Source organism: Misgurnus anguillicaudatus, chromosome 21 (genome assembly GCF_027580225.2).
Source record: "Misgurnus anguillicaudatus chromosome 21, ASM2758022v2, whole genome shotgun sequence".
NCBI classification, from domain to species: Eukaryota; Metazoa; Chordata; class Actinopteri; order Cypriniformes; family Cobitidae; genus Misgurnus; species Misgurnus anguillicaudatus.
Genome location: NC_073357.2, coordinates 31,699,784 through 31,716,091, shown reverse-complemented (window position 1 = coordinate 31,716,091; position 16,308 = coordinate 31,699,784). Strand labels below are relative to the sequence as shown.

General features: G+C 36.0%; 1 protein-coding gene across 2 annotated transcripts; it reads left to right on the top strand.

The window, feature by feature from the left end:
* The first annotated feature begins 707 nt into the window (after nucleotides 1-707).
* On the top strand, nucleotides 708-14,342 carry alpk3b (alpha-kinase 3b). Of its 2 annotated transcripts, XM_055202944.2 has the most exons (14): nucleotides 708-984; nucleotides 3,088-3,126; nucleotides 3,500-3,621; nucleotides 3,728-3,845; nucleotides 3,921-4,980; nucleotides 7,535-9,476; nucleotides 11,802-11,946; nucleotides 12,116-12,243; nucleotides 12,658-12,696; nucleotides 12,865-13,139; nucleotides 13,299-13,387; nucleotides 13,563-13,780; nucleotides 13,852-13,900; nucleotides 14,070-14,342. In XM_055202944.2, the coding sequence occupies exons 1-14, from the start codon at nucleotides 839-841 to the stop codon at nucleotides 14,281-14,283; spliced, it is 4,584 nt and encodes a 1,527-aa protein (XP_055058919.2). In that variant the 5' UTR covers nucleotides 708-838; the 3' UTR covers nucleotides 14,284-14,342. The 2 variants fall into 2 exon arrangements, with proteins under 2 accessions (XP_055058919.2, XP_055058928.2); XM_055202953.2 differs by lacking the exon at nucleotides 3,088-3,126.
* The last annotated feature ends 1,966 nt before the right edge of the window (nucleotides 14,343-16,308 follow it).

Below are 16,308 nucleotides of genomic sequence, written 5' to 3'. Positions count from 1 at the left end.
TTTAACGGTGCCTATAGTAATGCCACTACAAACTTCCTCAAATCCACACTATAGATGATAACTCGGTGTGATAGAAATCCACATTGTCTTGCTGCATGTTTTCCCAAAGCAAGCCAACATCTTCTACATGCTTGTTATATTGTCTAATCTACTGTATAAAAATGTCCATGTAACTATAACCTTATGGTTCCTGGAATGGTATTCCATGTTCCTAGATGCCTAACTTTATAGTCTGAATGATTAGAGCACAGGGAAATGCCATCACTCTGACAGACAGGTTCACTTCAATAGGCTGTACATTTTAAGCATTTAAGCATGCTCTCCATGGTTTCCAGTCCTGGTTGAGTCAATAGAGGACTAACAAACATGCTTGCTGTTTGGGACTTGTCCGTTTATGTCATTTGCGCCTCACGTGTACTAATTTTGAAAAACACAGGACGTCATAAATATCATGTTTAAGTAAAAACACTCTGTGGGTAGGTTTTGTAAAATGTGATGTGATTGTGTGCCTATTTGTGGTCCTACTATAATTAGACTTCATGGCCACGCAAGCTGCAGACTGATTGGAAACAGTAGAGTCTTACGTCCTGGTGTACCACCCCAGGAGCCTTAACAGCACAGAAAGAAACACTGAGTCTCACAAGTCCAGAACGTCTGAACCTGAGGGTCTAAGGAGAGGGGGATCTGCTGCTGAGATGCTGTAATGATGGAAGACGAGCAAAGTTTGGACAATCGATTACATTTTGCTGTTTCACGTTAACAGGTTATACGATTATGTTGGATCCAATCAGCTGACTCCTGTCAGTTTTGTTCCAGTTGAGCTGCTTTGAGTGGACATATGCAGATTGAGAACATGGGGTCAAGAAGGCTCATGAATCGTTCAATGTCGACTGATGGAAAGTATTACGGTGGCAATGATATCACCTCTCAGAATAACAGGGGTGGATGTAGGAGCTACCTAAACAGTGTCCGACCTGAAAGCAGGTACATCTTTCTGATTCCTGACATATATTTACATCATTCAGACTTAGCGCTTTTCTTCTGATGAAGATTGCGTAGCTTTTAAAAGTAGGAATACATTTCATGCTCTCTACTAACGAAGAAGATCCATTTGGTATTGTGGTTTTAGCTATAGTGTATTGAAAGAAAGGTTGCTGGTTTGATCCCAGAAGAAAGTGATGTCATCCATGAGCTGTCAACAGTGTGGCCCTGTGCAATGCTTTTTATTCCCTATAGGTCAATTCAGGGGTGTTGTCCCAATGGCTGCCCTATAATGTTTGCTTTATTTGACCAAAGCATATGCTAAATCAGAGGTTCCTAAAGGTTTTCATTCTGCAATCCACTTATAAAGGTGTAATCTATTAAAAAAAACCATTCTACCCATTCTCACCAAGATGCGTACAAATACGCAGTGTGATTATCGTGCAATAGATACGCCAAATTCCGCTTTTGCGTGCATGATACGCCAGTCCTTCCCATTCACTTATATGGCGAATCGTTTCGTGTCGTTTTATTTATTGTTTTCCCATTTTCGCTTGGGTTTAGGGTTAGATTTCAGATTTGTTTAAGCAGGTTATTTAATATACAGGTTTCTCCATGTTTTTGTCTATAGACGGTTTCATCGGACGCACGTGATACACGTCTGGATCCGAACCCTACTTCCTGTTTAGTTTTTTTAATGGTCTGACTAGTTGCTAAACTGATCTCTTGAACAAATGCCTCGTCGAAAATAACAAATGTTTTGGTTTCCTAGGTAATCTATGTGTTGTTTTTTGTGCTTGTTATATAAATAAACTACGTTTAAAGAACTTTGTTGGTATTTATTCTTAGCGGAGTTTACCGGAAGTTACGTGCGGATCGCGACAGCCGCTTGTTTATGTTGTTACCTCTTTCCCCGCCATTGACGAGATATCTCGTCAATCAAGAGAAAACGCTTCCCCGCCAATGACGAGTATTTCCGTCTTTCCGCAATACCTTCCCACAACTTTTTAAAACCGGAAGTATTGCCCTATGGCAAGCAGCTGCATTTCCGTGTCTGTTTTAAAGATGGCTCTGAATGGGATCTCTATGAAAAGTCCGTCACAAAAATGGAATTATCTCTGCTTTTTGCTCAAAATGTGGTGTTTTTGCAGAAACCTACCCATATTCAAAAGCTGATTACAAAAGAACTACTGAAGGTAGGATGAAACTTTTTTTGTTTGAAAGCAGAGGGTCTGTTCTTTCATTTGGTATATTGTATGTTTATATATTTGAAGAAGAACATTTTCTGGAAGGCATTAAACTTTTGTGAAAATCATGAAAAACGCTGGCGCTGGCTGGCAACTTTTAAAAAAAACGCTGGCGGTGAAAGAGTTACTGCTGAAACCGTCTATATTTAAGCCTTGGTCGCTTGGAGTTGGGGTTAGAGATGGGGTTTGGGTTAGGATGTCATTTTTAATATAACAAAAAGTTGTTCTAACCCTAAACCCAATAGACAATGGTAAAAAAAACAGAAAACAAATGAGAAAACAATAAATAAAATGACACGAAACGATTCACCATATACATGAATGGGAAGGACTGGCGTATCATATGCACGCAAAAGCGTAATTTGGCGTATCTATTGCACGATAATCACACTGGGTGTCATTTGTACGCTTTTTGGTGAGAATGGGTTGATTTTTTTATGTTAATGTTTGGAACACTTATAATTGAGTATTTTTTATTGTCCTTGTCATTAAATAAAATGTAAGTTTAATTGCAGTATCAAAATAACATGGTATATCAAATCAAAATCACCGTAGCCAAGCGACTTTATTTTTTCAATGCATAAACAAGTTTTTAACCCCAGAAAGACCGCAGTAATGCAAGATTCAGTTGCCTCACTTCTCTATTACATCACTGACTGCAGTTCAGAAACCTTGTGGTCTGTTTGGCTCTTAAAGACCTTGTGTGAAGGTCACACTGTTATAAATAAATTTTATGTGCTACCACTGTCTATAAATGTCTATAAGTATTCACAGTGGCCTTGTTGCAGCAACTTATAATCTCCCCAAAACACAACAATCATTCAATAATGGATTCCTTGTTTGCTTCATCTCTGCTTAGCTACGCTGGCCATAGATTATCTCAATTCAAGCCATACAGGTAAACAGATTTCGTAACCAGAACTAATGTCCTGCAGCCCCGAACAAACAGACATATTAATATTTATTTTCTGAGAAACATTACAGCAGAAACACCTAAGGAACTAAACAAAGCCTAAACAAACACACAATGACATTTCTTCACAGATGTGATTTATATGAGTCGTTGAGTCATATAAAACTTTGCTTATGGAAAACAGTGGTGCAGTAATAATGTTATAACTATAAGGGTGAAGTAATGAATTAACTACAATTATCCACAAATAATCTAATTTAATACAATAACTGTTGAGAGTACTGATGTTGGTGATGAAGTTTATTTAATCACACCAATTTAACCTGAGATCAATAATCATGTTTATCTCCATGTTCAGGAGCACTTTCTGCAGTGTGATGGCCCAATTAACTGAGGAAACACAGCCAACATTTGACACCACCTTGAAATCTAAAGCTGTGTCTGAAGCAACTAATGTCAAGTTCCTCTGTGTGGTCTCAGGTATCTAACATAACATGTTTTTATTTGAACGAGTGCATTTAGATACATGAAACATTTCAGGGGTTGTCCATAGTTTCCCGATTTCATTTTCCATCAACACGTGTAGGTCACCCTGCCCCTGAAGTGACATGGTACAAAGATGACGTACAGCTGGACAGATACTGCGGTCTTCCAAAATATCAAGTTTTACGCGATGGAAAGACTCACACGCTCCTTATTTATGAGTATGTTGCTTGTCCAGGATAGATTTTAAATGACTTTTGGTTAAGATTAATAATATTTTGATATTCCTGTCTTAGCTGCACTCTGGAGGATGCCGCAATCTACCAAGCGTCGGCACGAAACATTCGAGGCATTGTGTCTTGTTCGGGGGTGCTGGAGGTGGGAACCATGAGTGAGTACAAGATCCATCAAAATTACTTTGCGAAGCTTAAGCAGAAGAACAAGAACCGTTGTCGTGAGCAGGATGAGCCACGACAAAAAGACAATGAGAACGTTCCAGAGGTCCTTAGGAGCAGTCCTGAGAGAACCCAAAGGAAACGCAGGTCCCCAATGGAAAAAACCCTGAGCTTTGGGACCGCCATCTCTTCGGAGGAGAAAGAAGAGCTGAACGCTCTCAGTCAAACATCTCCGGCAGAAGAAAGACTACGTTCTCCTGTTCAAGCACCTGTTCACTACCACTCTGACTCTGAAATAACTACGGACAGAGACAAAGCCAACCAGGAGCTTACATATATTCACGATACTGTGCCTAATGCCTCAGCCAAAGAGACAGCTAAGGATCATTATGCCAAAAAGAAGATCAAAATCTCAACAGCCACATCAGAAAGAAACAAGCAGACAGAAAGAGAAAAAGGAATAGAAATGAAGGTAAGGAATGAGAAGGGGACTCCCGTTGAGAAGATGGAGGTACAAAACACCGTCATCCAGAACAAAGTGGACACGAAACAGATTGAAAAGCTATCAGTTAAAGCGAGTAAAAATGCCACAGAAATAAAGAAAACACAGGTGGCTCAAAAGCCCATTTCAACCCAGAGACGCCCGTTGGTAAAGGTAGCCATGGCCACTCAAGACACAAAGCAACATGGATCATCTGACAAACAGAAACGTATTGAAAGAAGACCTCTTATAAAAGCACATTCCCAACATGAAGCTCAAAATACTATACATGTTCTAAACCAGACAGCGGAAAACTGTAATCCAAGCTCCCCAGACAACAAGGTCATGGATTTCGATGACAACAAGACTAAACCAGTAGCAGATACATGTGTGAGAATCCTGCCTCATTCTTGCGGCGGGGGTGACGTCAGCGCGGATACAGCGGACAGGAATGTGTCTGCACCCTCTCATAGGGCTTCGGTGAGTGTTTCCTCATGATCTGTCCGTGAGCTCATACGGGTGTAATGTTTCCAAAGGTAGTGGGATCAGAAACCCCCACTTGCTCACATTCACAAACTAAAAATAGAGACGCAAGCATGACTTTGAAGATGTGGTTAAATTACACACAAGCAGGGTGACAGACAATGATAATGATCCCATTACGCACACCTTAACTTCTGGGAAACAAGCTCCATTAGATTTGTTTGCTGTCCCAAATAACGTGGTTTCAAAAAACGACAGCGTAAGAGCTGTAAGAGTTAGTTTGACAGATACGTTCTGCCCAGCTGCTCTCCTTTTAATATCCAACTCTGATCTCATAACGCTTTCTTTATGAGAGTACTCTCTAAATATGGCCAGTCCAACTTCTTCCCCAAGGCAATAGATGATAAACAAGAAGCAAAGATAGATCCTATCAACTGAAGACAGGTGCTTGGCACACTAACGTATAATCAAATCATTATGGTTAAAATCTGACGACAGGTTCTTTCAATTCTGCCTAATAGTTGGAGTCAACTCAGTCATCTTGTCTCCTCTTACTTTTTCTCTTATCCTACCTAAATTAGTTATAATCGAGTGCTAATTTAGCTAATACAAAGCTCTGATGATTGAAAATTAACGAGACAGGTGCTAAGAAGTAAAATCTTCCTATAGGTTTTCAGTGGTTAGGGTTTTGGCATTAGCACGGCACAACAGAACAAGTATACTGATCTGGTTCAGTTATATGGTGAGCAAGTACACGAGTCTTTAATTTTGTTCACACTTCAACTTCTTAAGCTAAGCAACTTCAACTTGTTTTAAAAAGTTGCTGTAACTTATAAAATAACTGAATTTGCTTAACTTAATTTGATAAGTTCAAGTGTAGTCACACCTTAAAACAATTAGTTAAAACAGCCAATTTGATTCAACTTAAAATTTTGAGGCAGCTAAATTTTTTTTACAATGTATAAGAAACAATAAACAAGTATACCCTTTAGGGCTGCAAAATGATTAATTGTGACTAATTGTTTGCAGAATAAAAGTTTTTGTTTACATCATAAATGTGTGTGTATAATAATGTATGTATAAATACATACACAGATGCAAGTAGATATTTAAGAGATATTTACATGTGTATATATTTTTTTTATTTATATATAATTTATATTATATATAATTTATATTATATATAATTAAAAATACTTAATATATAAATAGTTTTTTTTTTCTTAAAATAATACATGCATGTGTGGTTAAACAAAAACTTTTGTTCTGCAAATGATTGGTCACGATTAATCATTTTGCAACCCTAATACATTTACTGTAGGAAAATCATGTTAAACCTACGGAAAAAACGTACAGTCATCTTGTATTTTTATTTAGAAGCAATAAGCAGTAGATTTTACTGTAATGTTTGTTATTAATTATTAACATTCAATAACAATAACATTCAGTTATATTTTGTTTCATACATGTAATTATACACTGCAAAAAATGACTTGTAGAAATATCTAAAAATTCTTAAATTAAGACCTAAAAAATAAGTCTAGTTTTTAGACAAAAATATACAATTTAAGTGAATTTGTGCTTAAAACAAGCAAAAATATCTGCCAATGGGGTGAGGAAAAATCTTTTTTTTTTTTTTAATCATTTTTCTTAAACACTTAATTCAAGCACATGGGGTTATGAGGCCCTAGGCGAGACCTTGAAAATGGGCCCCACTGGTGTAAAAAATTTCATAGCAATGCAATTTGACAAAATGAAAATGTATATATTTAAGTGTAGAAGTAGTGTAGTTTTTGTTAAGTGCAACATATTAAGCAATGTTGCTAGTGCAACAACTGTAGTGCAACAGAAATACAGTACTGTATGTGAAGAGTTTCGTTGCAAAACGAGATAAATCAATTTTTTTACATTTTTGTCAAAACATGATTATTATTATGTTATCATGTTATTATTTTGTTTTATGGTGCTATAGCTGTATGTTTTAAGTTATAAAGGTTTAAATCAAAACAAACCAACTGCAGTTGAATTGATGTTAATTGAAATGCACAACCAGAAAACGAGATTTCTGAACAATTAAAAAAAGGAGTTATCTCGTTTTGCAACGAAACTCTTCATGTATCAATACAAAAATCATAATTACTATAGGGTGATACAGTATTCTGTATACTGTTTTTGAACCCTACTATAGTATATTTTAAGTATCTAAGAATTTTACTATACAGTTTACTGCAGTAAATTATATAATATAATAGAAGTAAGCATGCAGTGGGTACTACCTGCTGATTGCGTCTATGAGATTTGTGTAACGGCAAAATAGTTTTTAGGCATGGAGGGTCCTTGTCTTGTCAAATTCACTTAAATTGTTTAATTTGCTTAGATAATTTTGCTCATCAAGAACATATATCTTTATTTAAGAATTTTTTGATATTTCTACTGAAAACAAGACAAAAATACTAAGTTACAAAGTAATTTTTTGCAGTGTAAGCACATACTGAACTGTGTATACTGTAAATGTGTAAAAAATGTGTAAAACACAATAATGTGATTTCAGGCTGGTGGTGATACTCACACTGAACCCAAAGAGCCAGCAATTTGTGGAAACATTCCTTCTTCAGAGAGAGAGGTGGCCAAGGAGTTAAACCAGCAACCCCCACTGACATCTGAGGTCACTTCCTGTGTTACAGATAAACATTCTAAACTCATTTCCCACCCGCTTGCATCCCAAGGACAAAATGAAAAAGCAGGTGATCAGTCCACAGCATTAACATTCAAAGGTACACCCTCTGTCACTGGGCATCATAAGCCAGATCTCGAAAGTGCTCAGACTGGTGAAAAAAAATCCTTGGGTCATGATCCACACACGATTCAAAATGGCCAAGTTACAACAGCTAAGAGTTCATCATTGCGAGAAGACATGCCAACTAAGATGTGTGAGAAGGATCAAACCAAAGATGGAAAGCGAACGATCAAAAGAGTATTTGAAAAACCGAAGGGCGAAATAAAATCTGTGGCCACATCTCTAAATGATACGAAGGTAAATGAGAGGGGAATAAGTGTAATGCTAAAGAATTTTAAAGAAAAGTCTACCACAAACACAAAGCAACCTGTATCTCTAGTAACAGAATTTGTGCAAGTTCACAACCTTGCAAGCGTCTCAGATCCAGATGTGGTGAAATCACAGACCATAAGTGACTCCTCAACTGATAAAACTCCAATAAAACATACAAAGGCCACAGAGATACAAAAAGACTCTGATGACAATGTTTCTAAAATGGACATACAGGAACAAGAGCCATCTAATTCAATCACATCGAAAGTACCTAAAGCAATGAATCACAAGAGAGAAAGTAACACTTCGAAAGATAACAATCAACACTCTTCCACTTCTAATACTTCAAAAATTGCTTCTGGAGATAAAAATAATGACAGTGATCCTGAAGCAGCTCATTTTGACCCCTCTACATTCCTTTCACAAAATTCGAAAACCTTACCCCCAAAATTTACCATTCCTACCATTTATATTACAGATGTGGACGGCACATCTTCAAATACAGAAAACGTGGTATGCATAATTCCTAGTAATGAATCAGAAACAGTTAAATTCTGCGCTGAAACAAATGTGTCAAACAGCAACACTGTCACTCAAATAATTCAAACATCAGACACTGTGAACAAAACTGCAGCCACCCTGAAATCTGAAGGACTGCCTGATGCGCACGTTGATCTTTCCCTGTCCTCACAACCCTCTATAGTCAACCAGCATGATCAGCAACCATTAGTTCAAGAAAACTTTCAAGAACTCGAAAGTCAGCATTCCTCTGAAAACGTTGCTTTAGACATCACTGGACCAATCAGGAAGCCACTTTGCAATGCTGCGAAAAGCAATAAGACAAATGAGTCAGATTTGGACACCAAATCCCCAACAGTGGTGGCAAAGCCGGATCTTAATCAGAAAGCTGAACCTAATTCTTTCATTAAGCAATTGAAGACTGCTGCGCTGGACTTGGAGACGTCAAATCAAAACTCGACTTGTGCCACGGTAAATGCTACACCAAATGGAGAGTCTGGGCAAGTGAATTCTGAAGTGATCAAACCTGGTATGGAGGAGTCTGCTTTGCTTCAAAGAAAAAACAATTTAAATACTGTTTCTCCGCTTAGTCCAGCTTCAGATGTAACAGTTCAACTAAAGACTACAGATGATCAGATCTTCACCTCGACTGCGACACACAGTGAGCTTACGGAAACAGAAAAGAGCAATGTGGGAATGGCCGCATGTATTAAAAATGCAAATAAACATGCACAACAGGAGGATAAACTGTCACAATCTGCATCTCAAATACAGTCAGTAAATAATTCATCACACAAGACATTTTCAGAGAAACACTCTCCTGGTCTCACTCGGAAGGGTGTCACAGCTGACCTCTCCAAGCCAAAAGAAAACGAGAGCATTAAGACAAAATCATCAGATAGAGACAAAGAAAACCAGTTTAAAGGTAACAATATCAATAATATACAAGTGCAGCAGTCATAATTGAGAGTGTAAACCAGTGCTTCCCAAACTGTGACCAAGGTTAAACCAAAATCTTAAAATATTCAGTTAAAACCTGTTAGCCCTCATTCCATTTTCCGAACCCCCCCACAAAAACTGTCATAGCCAAACTAAAATAGATACAGTTTATAAAGTCTTTGCACTAAAAGCATAAGTTTGGTCTCATTTGAAAGCAGACACTTGGAAGTTTATTAAGAGGTGAACATTAGTTACTTTCATAATGAAAAAAAGTTGTTATAGAGAGCTTAAATTATTCTTTTTTATAAACTCCACCAAACATGTATGAAATATTGTTATGAAAATCTAAATGAAATTGGCCTTGGAGCAATCTAGAAATGCTCTGCAGTTAAAGCCACAGGTCTGACCATGTTCTGTTTTAAATCTGAAGATGATACCTCTAAAACTCTGTATTTTATGAAATGTTTTTTAGACCCATGTCATGTAAATTTATATTTAGAGAAAACAGCAAAAATGCTAAGCTAATGTTTGTTTATTTATATCTCACAACATCCTTTCAGTTTATTGTCCTATTGCTCCGTGTTTTAAACAGACTCATTAAATAAGCATCCGGATGAGTCATTAACAACTTTTAATCCTGGATATGGCTGTCTAAATGTGTATTTTATTATTATTATTATTAATAATAATTGCTCATAATTTCTATTTAGTGTTTTATTTCCTCCTTTTGTCTCAATTCACTTTCTTTTTATTAAAGTCCTTTCTTACAAAAAGAAACTTACCTTAAAGAAGCTTTACCAGTCAAAATTATTCCTAGAAACATATATCTCATATCTCCAGACAGCAGATGTTTACAGAACAGCTAGTACGTTAGCTTAGCATACCATCAAAACACTACAAATAAAAGCATTTATAATAAAACTCACATTATAACATCAAAAGTCGAGTGCTTAAACAAATCATGAGTGATCTGATGTGGCTTTGGATCATAAAATAAGACCGAAAATAAACAATTTTATGTTATTTATGCTGTTAGCTTAGCATAGCATTATAATATACAGTACTGTTATGAAAATAACAGACATAGCGTTAACAATACAGACAAACCATATATAATCTTAATCGTGTTTATTGTCTCCATGGTTTTAAAACATCAAAACATCTTTATTTGCATGTTATTATAAAAACAGCGATCGCTCGTTGCAGGTCACTGTTCAAGTTCACGTCTGACTGACAGCTGAGCTGAGCTCTGACGTCTTGCTTTATGAAAGTTTTCATATGAGACTTTCTGACTTTAGCGCCCTCCGGCTTCACGTATGAATGAAACAAACTGAGTGAGAATGACTGCAGACTCAAACTTGCTCATATCGCCATTTTTGGAATAAAAATGGGTGAAATATTACCCCCACTGCAGAAATTTGAAGTAAACATATAAAATTTAAGTAATATTTCTCCAAATATGCATACTTTGAATTAAAAGCCCCGATGGATGTTGTTTTATCGAGTGCTTTCATGACGATCACGGAGGAGTATTTTTATCAATGAGTGCGGCTGAGGGTTATATTTCAAATTAAAGGTATGTACCGTTTTTCATTTTCATAACGCCTGACAAAAATGAAGAAATTACTGTTACTAGGATTCCCAGATTAAAATAAAGGTCAAAAACTAAATCTGAAATCAAAACACTTTTTAATGATGTATAGTTGTTTAATGTAAGTACATTTAAACTAACAGTAATTTAAATTATGTAAATAAATAGCTCTTCAGTACATCCACGTCCTCGCGCAGGTTATCAAGTTAAAAACATAATTATACATTTTATGATATGCTATTTTTAGGGCTGTGCAAAAATATTGATACAGCTAAATATCGTGGTGGCCATTCGGCTAATGTTTCAGAAGTTAGAGGGAGTGAGAAAATGGCAGAAAACTTAAAAACAATTTAACAAAAAATGTTAAAAAAAGATTTGAAAGCTGCAGGGGTTTTACGTTTTTTATAAAAAAAAAGTATTGCAATGTATCGCAGCATGCAGCGTATTGAGAAAATGTATCGTTAACACATCAGGATACCCATGTATCGTGATACGTATCGAAATAATTTACACAAAAATATATTTGTATTTCTACCTGTATTTACAGTAGCCTATACATAAAATGTATATTTTAAAAACTATAATCATGATTTATTAACGTTATAGGGTTTCTGAAATTTATTATCTGATTTAAGATTGGACAATCGTGTTCATAAGCTTTGAGTCTTACCCTCTTGCGCGTGCGCTCTCTCTCTCTCTCTCTCTCTCTCTGTCTCTTAGTTCCCCAAGTTATTCGTAAAATCCGTCCAGAAGTATTTGACAACTCTGGGCATCTGAAACTCTGGTGTCAATTTTTCAACGTAGTAAGTGACTCAACAATAAAGTGGTACAAGGACGACGTGGAGATTGCTGTAATAAATAGGAGGTAAGCACTCCTGGAATGTTACTGACCCCTAGTGGTTGTGACGTGATTATCGTTATTTTAGAGGTAGGAATAAATAGTTGGGTTTGTGCTGTCATTTTTTGGGTACAGTTTTGAATATTATTATAAATGTGCTAATGCTGCTGGTTCAATGCTGTGTTTTCTGTTTTAGTGCGGGAGTGGAAACTCAGGTGTGCCTGGCCATTGTGCAGATGTCCAAAAAGGATTGTGGGGTTTACAGATGTAGCATCACTAATGAGTACGGCCAAGATTCCACAGAGTACCTTCTTGGCACAGAAGGTAGTCATTACACAAAATACAGTGGATTAAATATTAGTATGCATACTGTATGTAAGAATTTATGTATTTATGTACACTCTCAGAAAAAAGTACAAAGTTGCCACCGGGACAGTACCCTTTTAAAAAGCTCCTAATATGTAGCAGTTTGGTACAGATATGTACCTTTGAGGAACCAGTATGTACCTCTAAGGTACCAATGTGTACCTTTGAGGTACCAATATGCACCTTTTAGGAACAAAAGTGTATTCTGTTTAAAAGGTAGGGACTCAGTGACAACTTTTGTACCTTCTTAAACCTTTATTCTGAGAGTGCATGCATGCATGTATGTATGTATATATGTATGTATGTATGTATGTATGTATGTATGTTTTCTAATTTCTTATTTTCTTCCTTTCTGTTTTTATTTATTGACAGTTCTTCCCAATATGGTCCTATGCCAGGAACTCCAGGAAGGTAGAAAAAATAAAAGCTGTATTTGGTCACAGTTTTTTATTTTTACCCCAGAGTTCCTAAAAATAACTGTTATTATCTATTTTATTCTCTCTCTCTCTCTCTCTCTCTCTCTCTCTCTCTCTCTCTCTCTCTCTCTCTCCCTCTCTCTCTGTGCGTCATGTATGGTAGTTGGGGAGGAGATTGAGATGACTCCTCTGATCTTTAGTAAAGGTCTTGCTGATGCAGGCTGTTGGGGCAAAAATTTCTATGGGCGTGTCACAACAGAGGATGCTCAGGTCGGAACGGGATGCGAGCATAAAACCAGACGGATGAGGGTGATCTATGGATTAGATCCAGTGTTTGAATCAGGCAGCTCATGTTTAATGAAAGTGCGAAGCCCTATTGCATATGAAAGCAGAGAGGAGACTGTTTTGGCTGAAAAGAATCTTCAAATGACCAAACAGGTGACAGATGAAATGTGACGAATAATTAAAAATCAAGATAATTTCGTGTTAGTCGTTACACATGGTTGATCTCACAAAATCATTATAATATCAGACATATTTGTAATATTATAATTGTATTGTTTACAAGACAAATGCATGTATTTCAACGATGTATAGGACTGCAGAATTCAGAACATGGCACGAGAGTACTTTAAGATCTTTGCAGCAGAGACAAGAGAAATAGAAAGCTTTGGTTCAACATTGGAGTGAGTGTATTTTTTTCTACTACACAGTGTCAGAGTGTACACTACGGTGTCCAAAGCAGATGATATAACACCGTATGTTTTATTATAAATTTAGTAATCCATATTAAAGCAATCCAGCATCCCAGTTGATACCACAAGGTGACAGGTACGTTTGTGACTGTATGTATTTTTTCAGGATAATCCCTTTATACTTTATGTATCGGCCAGCAAGCAGTGTTCCATATGCGACTGTGGAGGCGGAGCTTAAGGGTGTCTATTTGCGGTACTGTGGATTGGACCACAGTGGGTCACTGGTATTTAACAACAGATCAGATGTGGCACAAAAGTGTTCCTCTCTTCAACACTGGATACACCAGTGGACAAATGGCAATGTGCTATTCTCCAGACTTGAGGGTATGTTCAAGAAAAAATATTATATTATTTAATTAATGAACTAACTGATGATGTGATGACTCTTGTTGCAGGAGTTGATACAATATTAACAAACATTGGAGTAGTGACCAAGTCAAAGGGGTAGGTACCTGTTAATATTATAATAGGTAGTTGTAAACACCAGTAATATAGCATCACAATGGTGTGATACTGCATCCAATACCCTCATACTTTATGAAAACTAGAAATATGTGAATTATTAAAATACAATACTTTACAAAAATATCATTGGTGTTTTATTCTGATGCAGATATCAAGGGTTCCCCTGTGAGCCTAATCCAAAAGTTTTTGAGCAGTTCCAGTCTCAGCATCAGTGTAATTACTTTTGTGGTCTCCTGAAACTTAAACCTCCTAAAGTCCTAGAAACTTCTAGATTCAGAGGCTCCACCAGTCCCCAGACACAGCGCAAGACCTCAAAGAGCCCCAAACTATCCCGCAAGCCAAATCCTCAGACCTCCACCTAAAGCACAGATGTTGAAAGTTTTAAAAACTCAAGGAAATAAATACAGGGATGTCTACTGAAGGCGCAGCTAAGGTCACTCAGATGTGACTTGGTGTTTTGTCAGAATTTTTTTTTTTTGATATGTGTGACAATTAAATCAAATTATATACATCCATAGAAATAATCTCATATTGTGTTGTGCATTGGTCTTTTTCAAGATCTATTTTATAAGCCCCTAAAAACCTGATCTGTGAGTCTGCAATGTGTACAATGTAAAAAAATGCAGCAATTTTGTCATATCAATATATATTACTTTAACTTAACAAATTAAGTTAAACAATTTCAACTTGTTTTTATAAGGTATGTCAACTTATCACAGGTCAAAACTTAAAATAGTAGGTTTGAATTGACATGCTGCATTGTTTTTACGGTGTATAGGACAATAATAGCGCAACCAAACCAACCTTTTATCTTCTGTGTCTCTAAAGAAAGTGCTGTTGGCTGTCTAGAAATAAATAATTTTTAAAAATTATACATTTCTTGAAATTAGGAATGAGCTTTTTATTGTACAACTTTTACTGTAGTTTTTTTTATGTGTATCAAAAATGAATCATTTTATGTATAATCTATACCATTACCTATTGGATGCTGTCAGTTCAGTTTGATGTGTTTATTGTTCAGACTACAGTACACTTTTCATGGTGAATATTATGTTAGTGTATCTAATATCTAATAGTTCTTACTGTAAAAAGTGTTCATATAGCTGACTTAAGCCGGATATGAGAGGGTATAGGTGGAAACTATTATATTATATAAACTGTATGACAGATTCAAATGCTGAAAGACATGTCTCATAAAAATTATATAAAGATCTGATCTTATAAGATATCAAATCTATCAAATCAAAACTGCAGTTTGAACTCTTGACCCCTTACTCTTGAGTGTGCAATGTGTAAAAGGACTAAACATTTTACAGGCAATGCAAGTCAGAAGCAGGTAACCAATCTGTGAAAAGACCTATTGTAGTGCTTTAAATAATGTAGTAGACAATTATTAAAACTCGGAGTAGATTTATCTGAATTGGTTTCTATAAACATCTGCTGTCAAACTAACAAATTAAAGACAGATTAATCTGCTAACAAAATACAGAGGTGACTAATGACTTTCAATAAGAGCTCTTGCTATATAAGAGGTATATGGAAAACCATTGATAGATGTTGTTTTTCTGTAATTTGTTTAAGCAAAGTTTGTTTTCCATATGGGACCAAATTTGACTCCACAACCTTTTCATTGTTTCAAAGGAAGCGAAAAAAAGATTTTTGATGAAATCTTTTATCTCTTTAGCCCTCTTAAATTGAAGTAAAAGCCGGATTTATGTTAGAGCACGAATACTAAAATTGCATTGTATGAAGGCACATGCTCCTACCATCAGGCCAAAGGATTAAAGAATTAAAATATGAAAAAGTCCATAATTAAAAATAGAATAAATATGATAAAAAATGGACAGAATGTAAAATTTCTGTTCATTTCCTCATTAAAAATCTAATATTCAAATCTGATTTTTTTTTATAAAAATATAAAACATTATTTCATTGTCTTTTGGGCAAATGTTATGTGCAGGGCAAATCAAAGCAAATGTTTAATATTGACAAGACAACACAATGAAATGAAAATGAAACATTTCATACATATGATCTTGTGCAGAATAATGAATGCATTAAGATACTCTCACATATCAAACAGAGCTTTGGTGATGCGAAGTTGTCATGTCCTCTGATTTTGATAATTTACTCCAATGAATGAATTTATATTCCAGCCTGAGATTTTGCAAATGTCTATCATGAAAGATCCCAATTATAGAGCACCGGCATGTTCTTACGCATAATTGCCTGTTCACGTCATGATGAAATGCATTAATAGGATAAGCTACAAAGTGAAGTGTTAGCTTCACTATGAATGGGTATGAATGGTCAAACTCAATTATTTATAACATAAATGCATAGTGAAAAGTCAGAGAAAAGGGGCTCAAGTTCAGTTTAAATTTATA